The 15,709-nt window shown below is 43.1% G+C and overlaps 1 protein-coding gene across 1 annotated transcript; it reads right to left on the bottom strand.

Annotated features, from left to right (window-relative positions):
- Positions 1 to 9,033: 9,033 nt before the first annotated feature.
- On the bottom strand, positions 9,034 to 13,939 carry LOC116408234 (E3 ubiquitin-protein ligase TRIM7-like). The gene is made up of 2 exons (XM_031894989.1): positions 11,463 to 13,939; positions 9,034 to 9,068 (listed from the first exon to the last, which is right to left on the bottom strand). The coding sequence occupies exon 1, from the start codon at positions 13,340 to 13,342 to the stop codon at positions 11,675 to 11,677; it is 1,668 nt and encodes a 555-aa protein (XP_031750849.1). The 5' UTR covers positions 13,343 to 13,939; the 3' UTR covers positions 9,034 to 9,068; positions 11,463 to 11,674.
- Between the last annotated feature and the right edge of the window lie 1,770 nt (positions 13,940 to 15,709).

The raw sequence follows: 15,709 nt of genomic DNA, 5'->3' as shown, positions 1-15,709 counted from the left end.
AATTATGGGAGTCAGTTTTACCAAATTACAGTCTCTGGCATTCCTTGTTACATTCTGTTACTCCATATTCATCCAACATTTCTCCTGTGAATGAATCCAGATGGGCTCCCTGTAGCTTGGGTAAATCCCCAGCACCCTGCAACCCTTTGTCCTGTAGGGCCCAACGGATTTACGCCTTGGCTCTTATAGTAGATCCGCCACTAAGCACCTGTATAGAATCAGGGAGTTGTACCCGTACCGGCATCACCAATGCCCCTCTGGGGTTCTTGGCATTTTTGCAGCCATAACGTAGGCCGTACCCTATGAAAGGAAGGTGTGACTTGAATAAGCAGTAATAACACAGTCTTTAGCAGGATCTTAGGAAAAACAGTCTGTTAGAGACTGAACCAGACACAGTTGTTAAAGTTAATAATCAAATAATTTCTCAGATAACCCTTATGAATGTTATTCCTTCCATGTTAATTTCCCCCTGAGTCAAAGTCTTTGTTACAAATCACTTTACTCCTAAACCTGCACTTCCCTTTAAAGGATGTTGTTCCTCCCGCTGTTTGGCAGAGTCGTGCCCAGCGCGGCCTATAGCTACTGCTAAACTGCACATTTATATTAATCTAAAATTCTATCACTGTATTACCCTGTCATTCTCATGAATATGATGTTATGCATTTCATGATTAATAATGTCCTTCTTATTGAAATCATAAATCTCTTGTAAATGCATGACAAACATAAATAGGGAAAAAATTATAAAGAAAAATTAAAACATGTAAAAATGATGCCTTCTTCCCAGTACTTAAAAACATGTGTTTAAAGGAGAATGCAAGTCAAAATTTTAAAAGCATACTGCCCAAAAATCCTCCTTTTGTTTAGTACAAACCCCACACTTTTGGCTCAGCCAATCACATAGTTACTCAGTCACACTTACTGCACATTTTCTAGAACAGGCAGCCATCTCTAAAAAGGTATTCTCCCTTCCTTTCCCTCCTTGCTTCATACTGCCCATGTGTTTCATTCCCTCCCCCCCCTCCCCTCTGCCAGATCTGCTTCTGATTGGCTGGTGGGCATGTTGTGCTCAGAACAGGAGACAGGATCAAGTTACACACATGCTCAGAGAATAGGAAGGCTGCCGCTGGCACCTACAGGAAGGGGAGAGAGATTTCAGTGACTGTAGGCTTCACACTGCTGTAGGCTGCCAGCACCATATCTCAGAGAAGCAAGCAGGGATCTGGGAATTTAGATATGCAGTAAGTACTTACACAGAATGCCTTTAGACTTACTTTTAATTTATATTAACCTTTCATTTTCCTTTAAGGCATAGACATAAAAATTGTTCTTGTCCACTTACATTACTTTAACCTTTTAAAATGCTGTAAATAATAACTATTTCCCTGGTCCCAACATAATTGCATATTAAGGAAACATTCTTAAAATATATAATCTGTTATCTATCGCATTATACTTTTATCCATGTGATACTTTTACCCATGATCAGCACATATTATATTTCCTATAAAATTATAAAAGGAATATTTCAGCAGCTGATGTTATTCAGATGTTTCTTCTCATCCAGATCAGTGTCTAAGGTGTATTACTTGTAAAATAGAATATTAAATCCCCAACTTTGCTGTTATTTTGCAGAGCCGGCCCATTAGCCATGAGAACTTTACTCTTATTTATACAAATAATGATAACACATATACATGTTGTTAAAATGAGAATAATTTCTTTGTTCTTTGCTGGGAAATGTATTTGTCACTGGTGTCTTATGGTCTTTTTGTTTTCATTATTGTTAATAATTGTTAACTATTGACACATACACTTTTTACCCTGTATTAACTATATCATATATAGATCAGTAGTATGTGTGTATATTATTATTATATTATTATAGAACCACATGTCTCAACTTTCATGGGCTTTAATAACTAAAGGTAACCATGTGTCCCTGTGTAATAGGATAACAAACCCGTCTGTTTGAGAGACCTTTAGAAACAAAGGTTCTCGACCAATTACCCAGACTCCATGTTACAACAAATAACCTTACATAGTCAAAAGGGCGAGTATTTCTGTTATTTGAAACCTTAAAAAAACATAATCCTATCCATCCCAGCAGTTGCCTCATACCTTAATAATTCCTGCCTACATTAAAGTTGGCCATCATTTCTGCATTTTATCTTAATATGCAGCACAAAGATAACATTTCTATAATGACATCTTCTTTCATAGGTTTAGATATAGTATCTAGATAACATTTCTTATTTATATTAAGTTAGTTAACCTCTCACAACAATGCACCATCTCTGCTGGAATCCAGTTCAATGGGATGACTACTATCATACATAATTAGTTAAACTAATTAACCCATGCAATTTAAACTTTGATGGATATTATATTTTGTTACATGTAAAAAATGAACACTGAGTATGACTGAGTATACTTCAAAAAACATAGACTAAAACATATGTAAATGCAGTTGATAATCTTGCAAGAAAAATATCGGATCCATAAACATAACTTCCATAGTTGCTAAACATATACATCTTATAATCATCTTTGATAGTTTCAAACATTTTATCACATAACTGGCCGGGTCATATGATAATCCAAACTATCAAAGGTCTATAAGATGTATATGGAGTACTCTTCCAACATATTCAAAATCTGAATGGATTAAAACATATGTTATCAATAATAATTTATACTGAAAAATGATGTGAATTAGGATTTTCCTGCATTGGAACCATGCCTGTATGTTACCCAACCACTCAGACTGTAAGCTCTACGGGGCAGGGACCTCCTTCCTACTGTGTCTCATACCACATGGCACTTATATATATACATATATGTATTTATTTATTATATCACTTGTCCTCCCTGTGTGTAATTGTGTATTCTGTAAGACTGTACAGTGCTGCGTACCCTTGTGGCGCTTTATAAATAAAGTTATACATACATACATACATACATGCAATCATGCTCCTGTTACTCACTACAAACAAACATATAACAAACTTATGAGACAAAGGATTAACAGACAATAAAAAAATTCCTTAAACAATCATCACATAAATCTACACTGCAGGCACTGTCTGTCCATGGGCTGCAAGGAGACACATTTCCTTTATTATCCTTGGTCTGTTCCGCAGAGGGAGAAACCCATCTGAAAAAGCACAAAAACTTGGAGCAAATTTCACAATTAGTAAATAAGATATAACTTGGGTACTCTAATTCACTAATTTTACAAGATCCCAACATTCTTTAAACCTTCAGGAATTTCATCTGTTTAACTTTTACATATCCCTTATATATCACTCAGGGCCTAAGCCTTCCCTTTACTCTCTGTGACTCCCCTAACAGATTTTACTATATTCATGCTTTCTAGCTCACACATATCAAATTTCCCATCTTTCACCATTACTCTTTAGCCAAATAAAACCAAAATATTGGGTTGTACTAATGCAATTATAGATTAGAATGCATTTACTCTCTTGTTCCTGTACTTATTCGGTAAAGGTTAGTAAAATAATTCCCTTCTTGGCCAATATGCCAAAATTTCCTATAATAATAATTTCTCTCTGTTTATTAAACAATTTACATGATTTGTTTATCGTCCCAACTTTTATACAGTAGAAGTATGCTTATAATATGAACGCAAATCAGTCCCTGGTGTAACCTGAGTATTAACAGTGAACCAAAGTCTTTAAATTACATCATTTATTGTACTGATCTCTAGTTTATAGGGGAAACCAAATCAAAATCTTTGTGAATCTGATTTTGATAATGAAAAGTCAACATAGAGTCCTACACAAACTTCTATAGATGTCACTATTTTAGGTATATTGGTCAGTGGAAACACAACATTCTCCTGGTTCTAGTAAATCAGACTAGAAAAACATGGCACCCTGGGATGGGGGTGGGTAGATTTTTGTCTGCCATGTTTAAAAGAAAAACAGTGCTGATGCCTTGCTGACTACTCTGAATCTTAAAAATTTACCAAAATAATTCCCAACCCAGTCATTGAACCAGCGTTAGAAATTTGAAACAATCAACACCCAAACCTCCTTTATTTGAGCATCACAAGCAAACTTAGATGCCTTTGAGCAATAGATTAATAAATATTGCTCCACAACTTTTGGGTGAGGCCATTCTATCTCCTTAAATGTTCACTGTCTCCCTTATACCCATTATAATATCTGGGCTGCATAATCTCAAGAATAATTTCCTGACATTCAGGCTACAGGCAGTAAATATTTTATATTTAGAACCCATAATGCATATAGAGACACTTTAAGCTACAAATAAAACAAGATACAATTCTAATGTTTATGATTCCACTGCCAAAATAGCTTTTCAACAAACCTAACTTGGCATTTGGCTAACTAGGGGGTTATTATTTGCAGAAATTCGACAGTATAAAACTTTTAACATACATTAAACTTTCCTGCTTCTGCAGGTTAATGAAAAACAGTACAATCACAATAACACTGCTATATATTTCCATGTAAATGTTTTTTCTCAATAGGTATACCCAATCTTATTCATTTACACAATGTTTACAAACCTTTAAGGAACAAGTACATTCCTTTAGCACTAACCCTATAATGTGATTATTCCTTTTCTCAGTAACAATGAGTAACTCCTTTTCTCTTCAGTCCTGGGTCTGTTCATGGGACCCTGGGAGCGGCCATTCTGTGCATCAGGTTCCCTTGCCTGTGTAACAGCACAGACCTGAGCTTGCTCATGCATCATTTCAGAATCTTTATCAACTTTCATTTGCTTTTTAAATAATTTATATCTTTTAAAGCACTTTTTTAAATAATGCCCTGCCCGACCGCAAAAATGGCAGATATATGCCTCAATCTTTGCTTTATTTGATTGGCATATTTCCCTTATCACGTGACTGTTTGAGGGGTGTGAGTTCTGCAGTATAAGCAGTCTCCTGTACTTATCTATATGTGAGGCTGCTTTCTGAAGAGTATCAAGACTGCAAGCAAAAATATTAGCTCCAGGATCTAGATATTTAAACTTGTTTACAAAAGCTTTTATCATTTGCTGTGTAACTTGATCTTCTCCAATACCCATAACCAGTCTGTAAACTGCTCAAACATAACCAGAAATATAAAGGGGGTCATCATCTATAGAGGTCTCGAGATTATTAAGCACCTCTATATCAAGCACATTCTCACCATTAATTATATAATTAAGCATTAATAGCCGGTCCCTTCTTGTGCCGTGTATTAGATTCCCATCTGTATCAGTGCCGGGAGCACTCACAGGGATTGATAACCTCTGGGAAATACGTGCCGGCACCCACAGTTTAACCGCTTTATTCTTCTGTTCTTCACTTAAATCATATCTCTCTATATGAGACTCAAACAGATCACAGTTCATTAAAACATTCTTGTTTGCATTAAAATGTGTAATCTTTTTCACAATTTTTAAAAGCTGTTTATTAACTTTTAACTGCAGTCTATCATAATCTAAAGTTGGGTCACTGAGATCCGGAATAAATGTAGATCTCTGTTCTTTTGTAATAACCGAAACCTGGTTATTCCTTTGCAAAACTGATTGTACTGCTGCCAATCTCAGTTCATGCTGAGCAATCCCCTTAGCCAGACAGTCAGTACTAACTGTGTCACTTTCCACTTTTCCCTCATCAGAATGAGAATTAGTCTTTCCTACATAATTTCCCTTCCTACCTGAGCACATCAACATATTAAATGTTTTCACCATTAACATAACATTGTTAATCTTGTGCTTCATTTTACAAAATGACATTCCTTCTTCCAACTTTAAATTTGCCCCCACACACTGACTGTACAGATCTGACCATATCTCTGCATCAGATATAATTCTATGAGGGATTTTAAACTCGAATTTGCTTTTTCTAGCCAAATTATCAAGAAAATCCATCCTCACCGGTTCTTTTACTCATATAGACATCTGGAAGCTTCAGTTCAGCTACACCCTTCTGTCCCCCTTTGAAGCTGACAGAGTGTGTATATGTGTAGTGTCATGGTCTATAGTTTGGTTGGACTCGCCATCTGTTATAAATATCCTTTGTCTAATATATATGTGTAAGTACTATGGTCAACAAACACCACTCACCAAGGTGATATTTTAAGTATATTTAATGTGTGGAAAAGAGTTACAGAAGTTACATACAAATTACCAATGGTTAAGCCTGACAAAAACAATATTGACAGCTTCCCAATACAATACAAAGTATGTATGTATTCATTTAAAGTAGTAAAAATGTATGTATGTGTGTGAGAGTGAATGTGTGTAAGGGTGTGTGTGTAAGGGTGTGTGTGTCTGTATATCTGTGAGACCAGCCTTTTGTTGCTGATATATATCCCTGTTGGAAACTCCCCACTGTATTACCCCTAAGACCATATGTTTCCAATTAATCACATTCCAGACTTAAGGAACAATGGGGTATGTGAGGGATAGTGTGAATGGCAAGTCAGTTGCACACTTGTAACATGTAACCCATTCACGTCTGGGGTATAACTTTTTTGCAATACCCAATATTTAACAATAAGAGAATTTCTTCTTTCCCCATTCCCCTTTTCCTGTAATAAGTTAATTGTTTAAAAAGTAACAACTGGAAGTTCAGCAAATGCTGCTTTCAATACCAATTATATTTACACAGAACTTTTAAAGCACTAAAACAATTTAATCAATTCACATTGGAAAGTTGCCTGGAATTATGTTTTCTTTTATTAGGCAAAAACCTTTTTTTAGGGTTGTCATGACCATTAAACCATCATGAATTCTTGTGTGCCAGAAGCTCTGATACATACAGAACTTGGAAAATAAGAAGCCTAATAACTTTAGCAAAGTTTAGCAGTTTGATAGTTTGCAGTAGAAATACATATTCCCAGAATGCACACATTCTAAAAATATATCGTTTTCTGCAGGCAACTTACTCCTAGGGGCATTTTGCACCCAACAATGTAAAGTAATCTTATTTATGGTGATGGGATTTGAAAATTCAGTATTGAACTGATGTTGGAGTCGCAAATCTCCATAAAACTAAATATTTAGCACTGGCACACTCAGCAGACACAGGGATTAAAATCATTTGTATTTTTCACCCATAATAAAATATATTTTTCATACATTTCTCTAAACTACGAATAATTTTTTTAACTTTTAAGAATTTTTAGCATATAGAATTGTATATATTAATACAGAAGTGCAATAACACAAAACATTTAGACAGATTTACAAAACTTAAATTATCCTAAAATTAAAAAGAAATAGTTTTCTTAAATAAAAACCTTTCCTCTTAGAAATGCACGTACAGTAAAATCACATAACCCAATCCTGTATAATCTGTACTGTACAAATGCAAGTGCTGTATTACACAAACTGAAATTTATATAATTGCCAAAACTAGAGGCCCAAGCTGAAGGCAGTACAGAACTGCATGTAGCACCACCAGCAGCACCCCAAGCAGTACAGCCTGCAGCACCCACCAGCAGCACCCCAAGCAGTACAGCCTGCAGCACTACCAGCAGCACCCCAAGCAGTACAGCCTGCAGCAGCACCAGCATCCCCCCAAGCAGTACAGCCTGCAGCACCACCAGCATCCCCCCAAGCAGTACAGCCTGCAGCACTACCAGCAGCACCCCAAGCAGTACAGCCTGCAGCACCACCAGCAGCACCCCAAGCAGTACAGCCTGCAGCACCACCAGCAGCACCCCAAGCAGTACAGCCTGCAGCACCCCAAGCAGTACAGCCTGCAGCACCACCAGCAGCACCCCAAGCAGTACAGCCTTCAGCAGCACCCCAAGCAGTACAGCCTGCAGCAGCACCCCAAGCAGTACAGCCTACAGCAGCACCCCAAGCAGTACAGCCTGCAGCAGCACCACCAGCAGCACCCCAAGCAGTACAGCCCGCAGCAGCACCCCAAGCAGTACAGCCTGCAGCAGCACCAGCAGCACCCCAAGCAGTACAGCCTGCAGCAGCACCACCAGCAGCACCCCAAGCAGTACAGCCCGCAGCAGCACCCCAAGCAGTACAGCCTGCAGCAGCACCAGCAGCACCCCAAGCAGTACAGCCTACAGCACCACCAGCAGCACCCCAAGCAGTACAGCCTGCAGCAGCACCCCAAGCAGTACAGCCTGCAGCAGCACCAGCAGCACCCCAAGCAGTACAGCCTGCAGCACCCACCAGCAGCACCCCAAGCAGTACAGCCTGCAGAAGCACCAGCAGGAGGGTGCTAGAGATGGTATCAGTAGGAGAAGAGATGGCATTACCCAGTGTGGGGAGAGATCCTGTTAGAGCTCCCTCTAGGGGTGATAGGCTGAGGGAGTTACCAGACCAGCCAGAGTCGCTTCTCTAGGGCTTCCAGCTCTTCCCTGATGCCCCTAAACAGGGCAGTGACTCTCTCTGTCTCACCGGCTGCCGCTTCTGCCACTTCTCTCCTGCGCTCCTGCAGCCTCTGGGCTCCTCTCTCAGTCTCCTCTCTCTCTGGGCTCAGTTTCTCCAGAACTTTCCTCAGTTTCTCTTTCTTCTTCTCAGAGGCCTCACTCAGCAGCTCCACCCTGTGGCCCCGGTGCCCCCCGGCCAGGCAACAATACACACAGATACAGACAGAGTCCTCACAGCAGTGATACTCCAGAATCTTGTGATGTACAGAACATTTTCTCCCCATAAAGGAAGCGGTGGGCTCAGTGAGTACATGTTCTGCTGACTGGCAGTGCCCCCTCAGGTGGGTATCACACAGAGAAGCCTCACACAGGAGACAGGATTTAGCAGCAGGTACAGGAGAGAGGAGACAGTAGGAGCAGGGAATCCCAGTCTCCCCCAGAACTGTCTCAGTCCGACGGAACCTCTCTGCTATGTTCCCCAGAGCTCTGTTCCTGGGCAGGGCAGGGCGCTCCTGATACTCAGCTCTGCATTCAGGGCAGGAATAAGCCCCAGATCCCTCCTGGGTACCCAGCACCAACCCAATGCAGCCCCGGCAGAAGTTATGGCCACAGGGCAGGGATACCGGATCAGTATAAATGCTCAGGCAGATGGAGCAGATCAGCTCGTCTCTCAGATCAGCAGCCGCCATCGCTGAAATCAGGAACAAGAAATGAAACTGAACTTTCCTCTCTCTCTATAACCAGTTGGACTTGTTTTATCTCCCCCTCTCACACAGAGTGGGGCAAGTTTGTTGTTTGGACTTTGACTTCCTGTTAACTCCTAAACTCCTATGTACTCTATAGATGGCAATAGTGGCAGCTCTGCCCATTTAGATGACCTATCAGCATTACCACTTATTATTAGGGAACAATCATAAATTATCAGGATGGGGGTACAGGGGGTCATTTATATTCCTTCATCTCTTTATATCAGTTGTAGGACCCCTGTTTATTACAAACTAATGCAAAGAGCTGTGCCACTGGCACTATATAAATAACTGATAATGATCATTTTCCTCCTGGAACCAATAGGTCCCTATAACTGATAAAAGAGAAATATTGTACTAAATTATCCGTTACCTTCTGGGTAGCCGGGCAAGGTATGGGTTCCTTTAACAGCCTGGTACAAAGTAGAGATAATACACTTGCTGAATTTATGGTGAGAGTGAATGCAGCAATCTCTCTTTTACTAGAACAGGTAAACAAAAACTATAAGGGAACAAGTATAAATAATATCAGTAAGTATAAACCAACACAATAGTATGATTTATTAACCCCTGGGGGGCACCACATATAACTGAGAGTTCAGGCCGGGGGGCCGGGGACACTTTATGCTGGTTCCACTTATCTGTAACCCAAGGTGTGACATCCATAAGATCCAGTACATTAGAATTATAATGCGGTGAAGGAAATCTATCCAGTGTTCCCAGGGATTACAGTGCCCAGCATTTAGTCCTGGTTCTCCTCTTGGGTAGAACTGGGCCACTAACTAAGCAGGGGTGACTGACTCTAATGGGCACCGGAACCTGGGGCTCTAACCTACTCTGATCAGAGAAGGGACCTGACTACTGAACCTTCTGGTTCTTATAAAACAATTCCGTAAATCCCTAACTGGGCCCTAAATCTGCACTAGTTACAGCGAGGGCCTATTGGAACTTAGCAAAGTTTAGCAGTTTGATAGTTTGCAGTAGAAATACATATTCCCAGAATGCACACATTCTAAAAATATATCGTTTTCTGCAGGCAACTTACTCCTAGGGGCATTTTGCACCCAACAATGTAAAGTAATCTTATTTATGGTGATGGGATTTGAAAATTCAGTATTGAACTGATGTTGGAGTCACAAATCTCCATAAAACTAAATATTTAGCACTGGCACACTCAGCAGACACAGGGATTAAAATCATTTGTATTTTTCACCCATAATAAAATATATTTTTCATACATTTCTCTAAACTACGAATAATTTTTTTAACTTTTAAGAATTTTTAGCATATAGAATTGTATATATTAATACAGAAGTGCAATAACACAAAACATTTAGACAGATTTACAAAACTTAATTATCCTAAAATTAAAAAGAAATAGTTTTCTTAAATAAAAACCTTTCCTCTTAGAAATGCACGTACAGTAAAATCACATAACCCAATCCTGTATAATCTGTACTGTACAAATGCAAGTGCTGTATTACACAAACTGAAATTTATATAATTGCCAAAACTAGAGGCCCAAGCTGAAGGCAGTACAGAACTGCATGTAGCACCACCAGCAGCACCCCAAGCAGTACAGCCTGCAGCACCACCAGCAGCACCCCAAGCAGTACAGCCTGCAGCACTACCAGCAGCACCCCAAGCAGTACAGCCTGCAGCACCACCAGCAGCACCCCAAGCAGTACAGCCTGCAGCACCACCAGCAGCACCCCAAGCAGTACAGCCTGCAGCACCACCAGCAGCACCCCAAGCAGTACAGCCTGCAGCACCCCAAGCAGTACAGCCTGCAGCACCACCAGCAGCACCCCAAGCAGTACAGCCTTCAGCAGCACCCCAAGCAGTACAGCCTGCAGCAGCACCCCAAGCAGTACAGCCTGCAGCACCACCAGCAGCACCCCAAGCAGTACAGCCCGCAGCAGCACCCCAAGCAGTACAGCCTGCAGCACCACCAGCAGCACCCCAAGCAGTACAGCCCGCAGCAGCACCCCAAGCAGTACAGCCTGCAGCAGCACCAGCAGCACCCCAAGCAGTACAGCCTGCAGCAGCACCACCAGCAGCACCCCAAGCAGTACAGCCCGCAGCAGCACCCCAAGCAGTACAGCCTGCAGCAGCACCAGCAGCACCCCAAGCAGTACAGCCTACAGCACCACCAGCAGCACCCCAAGCAGTACAGCCTGCAGCAGCACCCCAAGCAGTACAGCCTGCAGCAGCACCAGCAGCACCCCAAGCAGTACAGCCTGCAGCACCCACCAGCAGCACCCCAAGCAGTACAGCCTGCAGAAGCACCAGCAGGAGGGTGCTAGAGATGGTATCAGTAGGAGAAGAGATGGCATTACCCAGTGTGGGGAGAGATCCTGTTAGAGCTCCCTCTAGGGGTGATAGGCTGAGGGAGTTACCAGACCAGCCAAAGACCCCAAAAAGAAGGGTGGAAGGGTTAGCACTCGGGGGGGCGGGTGGTGGGGTTGACCAACGGTGGCAGCCTCAAGGCACCTGGAAGACAAATCCGGCATTGGTGAGAACTCAAGCAGATTGTGTTTAAAGAACCAAGTCATTGGTTTCCAGCTGGGCAGTGGGCAGGGCCCGAACTAATGATTCTCACATAGACACCATTATACCCCACTACCCAGAATGCAGCATGAAGGGGCTCAGTGAAGGAGGCAGTGAAGGTGTGTAAGTGCCTGATTGGCTCACTCAGCTCATAAAAGGACAGGCGTCCGGCCTCATAGTCCAATGAGATCCTGATTCTCCTGCAGGAAGGGGCGTGGGGTAACTGTGTGTCTTTCCTGTCATGTCTCACTGTATAGTTATTATTCCATCTGTACAAACCCCAGGACTTGTTATTATTCCCAATGAGAGACTGATCCCCTCCCCTCTCTATACTGGGATAGGCCGCCCCTACCCTCCAGTACCCTGATTCACTGACCTCCACTTCCCAGTAATGTCGCCCTGAGGGGAAACTCCTGCTGCTTAAAGCCTGAGGAACCTGAAATCTCTCTGGGGTTTGTGGGTGACGCTGGTCTGTATGTGAGTAGGAAGCAGATTTCCCATCCCCTGATACAGATACATGATTCCCAGCCGTGTTTATATCCAGTACCAGCTCTGTAGCCTCCTGCCCATAGATCAGCCTTCCCTCTACCCCAGTCACAATCCCAGCTAAGCCTGTGAGTAATGTCTCTGAGATCCGACCCACATCCAGATGCCCTACAGCCGGGACCTTTATACCCCCTCTCTCTCTGCCCTCAGTATCTGCCCCCTCAGTATCCTCTCTCTCTCTGCCCTCAGTATCTGCCCCCTCAGCCCCACAAAAGGCAGCTCCATGGGATTCCCATTGTTCCTGTAGGACAGTGAGTGGATCTGCCATGTTGCACAGCTCCTCAATGTGACGGATCTTCCTGGACAGCTCGTCCTTCTTTATTTCCAGCTGTTGGATCAGCTCAGTGAGTTGGAGGCAAAGCTCCTCTTTCTGCCTGGAGATGTCACTCAGGAGTCGCTTCTCTAGGGCTTCCAGCTCTTCCCTGATGCCCCTAAACAGGGCAGTGACTCTCTCTGTCTCACCGGCTGCCACTTCTGCCACTTCTCTCCTGCGCTCCTGCAGCCTCTGGGCTCCTCTCTCAGTCTCCTCTCTCTCTGGGCTCAGTTTCTCCAGAACTTTCCTCAGTTTCTCTTTCTTCTTCTCAGAGGCCTCACTCAGCAGCTCCACCCTGTGGCCCCGGTGCTCCCCGGCCAGGCAACAATACACACAGATAAAGGCAGAGTCCTCACAGCAGTGATACTCCAGAACCTTGTGATGTACAGAACATTTTCTCCCCATAAAGGAAGCGGTGGGCTCAGTGAGTACATGTTCTGCTGACTGGCAGTGCCCCCTCAGGTGGGTATCACACAGAGAAGCCTCACACAGGAGACAGGATTTAGCAGCAGGTACAGGAGAGAGGAGACAGTAGGAGCAGGGAATCCCAGTCTCCCCCGGCTCTGTCTCAGTCGGACGGAACCTCTCTGCTATGTTCCCCAGAGCTCTGTTCCTGGGCAGGGCAGGGCGCTCCTGATACTCAGCTCTGCATTCAGGGCAGGAATAAGCCCCAGATCCCTCCTGGGTACCCAGCACCCCCCCAATGCAGTCCCGGCAGAAGTTATGGCCACAGGGCAGGGATACCGGATCAGTATAAATGCTCAGGCAGATGGAGCAGATCAGCTCGTCTCTCAGATCAGCAGCCGCCATCGCTGAAATCAGGAACAAGAAATGAAACTGAACTTTCCTCTCTCTTTATAACCAGTTGGACTTGTTTTATCTCCCCCTCTCACACAGAGTGGGGCAAGTTTGTTGTTTGGACTTTGACTTCCTGTTAACCCCTAAACTCCTATGTACTCTATAGATGGCAATAGTGGCAGCTCTGCCCATTTAGATGACCTATCAGCATTACCACTTATTATTAGGGAACAATCATAAATTATCAGGATGGGGTACAGGGGGTCATTTATATTCCTTCATCTCTTTATATCGGTTGTAGGACCCCTGTTTATTACAAACTAATGCAAAGAGCTGTGCCACTGGCACTATATAAATAACTGATAATGATCATTTTCCTCCTGGAACCAATAGGTCCCTATAACTGATAAAAGAGAAATATTGTACTAAATTATCCGTTGCCTTCTGGGTAGCCGGGCAAGGTATGGGTTCCTTTAACAGCCTGGTACAAAGTAGAGATAATACACTTGCTGAATTTATGGTGAGAGTGAATGCAGCAATCTCTCTTTTACTAGAACAGGTAAACAAAAACTATAAGGGAACAAGTATAAATAATATCAGTAAGTATAAACCAACACACTAGTATGATTTATTAACCCCTGGGGGGCACCACATATAACTGAGAGTTCAGGCCGGGGGGCCGGGGACACTTTATGCTGGTGCCACTTATCTGTAACCCAAGGTGTGACATCCATAAGATCCAGTACATTAGAATTATAATGCGGTGAAGGAAATCTATCCAGTGTTCCCAGGGATTACAGTGCCCAGCATTTAGTCCTGGTTCTCCTCTTGGGTAGAACTGGGCCACTAACTAAGCAGGGGTGACTGACTCTAATGGGCACCGGAACCTGGGGCTCTAACCTACTCTGATCAGAGAAGGGACCTGACTACTGAACCTTCTGGTTCTTATAAAACAATTCCGTAAATCCCTAACTGGGCCCTAAATCTGCACTAGTTACAGCGAGGGCCTATTGGAACTGGAACCTAATTGTCCTAAGGTGCAAGGAGAGTAAAATCCTTCCCTGACTGACACTTACTAGCACTGACTGACACTTACTGGCACTGACTGACACTGACTGACACTTACTAGCACTGACTGACACTTACTGGCACAGTAAGGGGAACCTGCAGTTGGTGCAGCCTTTCCTGCACTTTTTTCCAACCATGCATCTCTCTCTCCCTGCTGCCAGCTCTGTGCTTTCCCCTTGCCTTATTGCCTTGGCTTCCTCTTTCCCATCTCTCCTTGCAAAGTCACATGGTCTCAGCCTTACTGTTTCCAGATTGTCTAAGGCTGCCCCCTGCAGGCTGGAGGTGACATTTGCACAGTACTCATTTGCCTGCCTGTTACACTGCCCCCTCCTTTGAAAAGATGCATCCTCGTATCTGGTTAACTGAACACAATAGTCTGAATGCCACTTGGGTGCCTTTCTCTGTCTCTGGGGCCTGGCTTGTAAGTTAGGAGGATCTGTATGTCGTAGTATCTATATACTCCAATGATCCTCCACTAGGGATATAGGATTCTCGCCCACAGTGAGTGTCACTCTTGGATTTAAATAAATACTTACTCAAATCAAGCCTGGCCCCGAAGTTCCCCCTGGGCCTGACCTGAACCATTCAGATTCACAAAGGATTTTACCCAGACAGCTTTATTAGAGATATACATTAATACAGAGTATTAAATAATAGCTCATACGGCCTGAAAGCTCGTGAGGACGTGAGGGAACAAATTCAATATAAAAATGTTGCCATTTAACCATTTCTTCCTACTTGGGGCTGATCCCATGGCAGCCAATCATTAGCCTTGTTTTAGCATAACTGTGTCTCTGTCCATCTTTAGAGAAGGATTAAGTGTCCCAGTCTCAGCACAATTGCCCAAAAATCTTCTACATCAGCGCAGTGTCCCAAATGGTATTTGAGCAGTGTTTCTGAGACTTTTTGTGACATTCATAACCTTGCACTAGGGATACTCGGCCCCGCACTAGGGATACTCGGCCCCGCACTAGGGACACTCGGCCCCGCACTAGGGACACTCGGCCCCGCACTAGGGACACTCGGCCCCGCACTAGGGACACTCGGCCCCGCACTAGGGACACTCGGCCCCGCACTAGGGACACTCGGCCCCGCACTAGGGACACTCGGCCCCGCACTAGGGATACTTGTGACAGGAGACAACAAATGCATTCCTTGTTCTATGTAAACATTCTAAGGCCCAAGTACAGTAAATAGAATGACCTCTAGTCTTTATGTCTAAAATCAACCTACAAGTGCAGTTGTTCTGTGCCTGTGTCCTGTTCTAAATCTTTGTTCTTTGATAATAACTAAAATATAATTGTTTATAGC

Source organism: Xenopus tropicalis, chromosome 1 (assembly GCF_000004195.4).
Source record: "Xenopus tropicalis strain Nigerian chromosome 1, UCB_Xtro_10.0, whole genome shotgun sequence".
NCBI classification, from domain to species: Eukaryota; Metazoa; Chordata; class Amphibia; order Anura; family Pipidae; genus Xenopus; species Xenopus tropicalis.
This window is presented reverse-complemented; position numbering and strand designations above follow the sequence as displayed.

Excerpts from the sequence above, each read along its gene's own strand:
- LOC116408234 (XM_031894989.1), bottom strand. The coding sequence starts at position 13,342 with ATGGCGGCTGCTGATCTGAGAGACGAGCTGATCTGCTCCATCTGCCTG.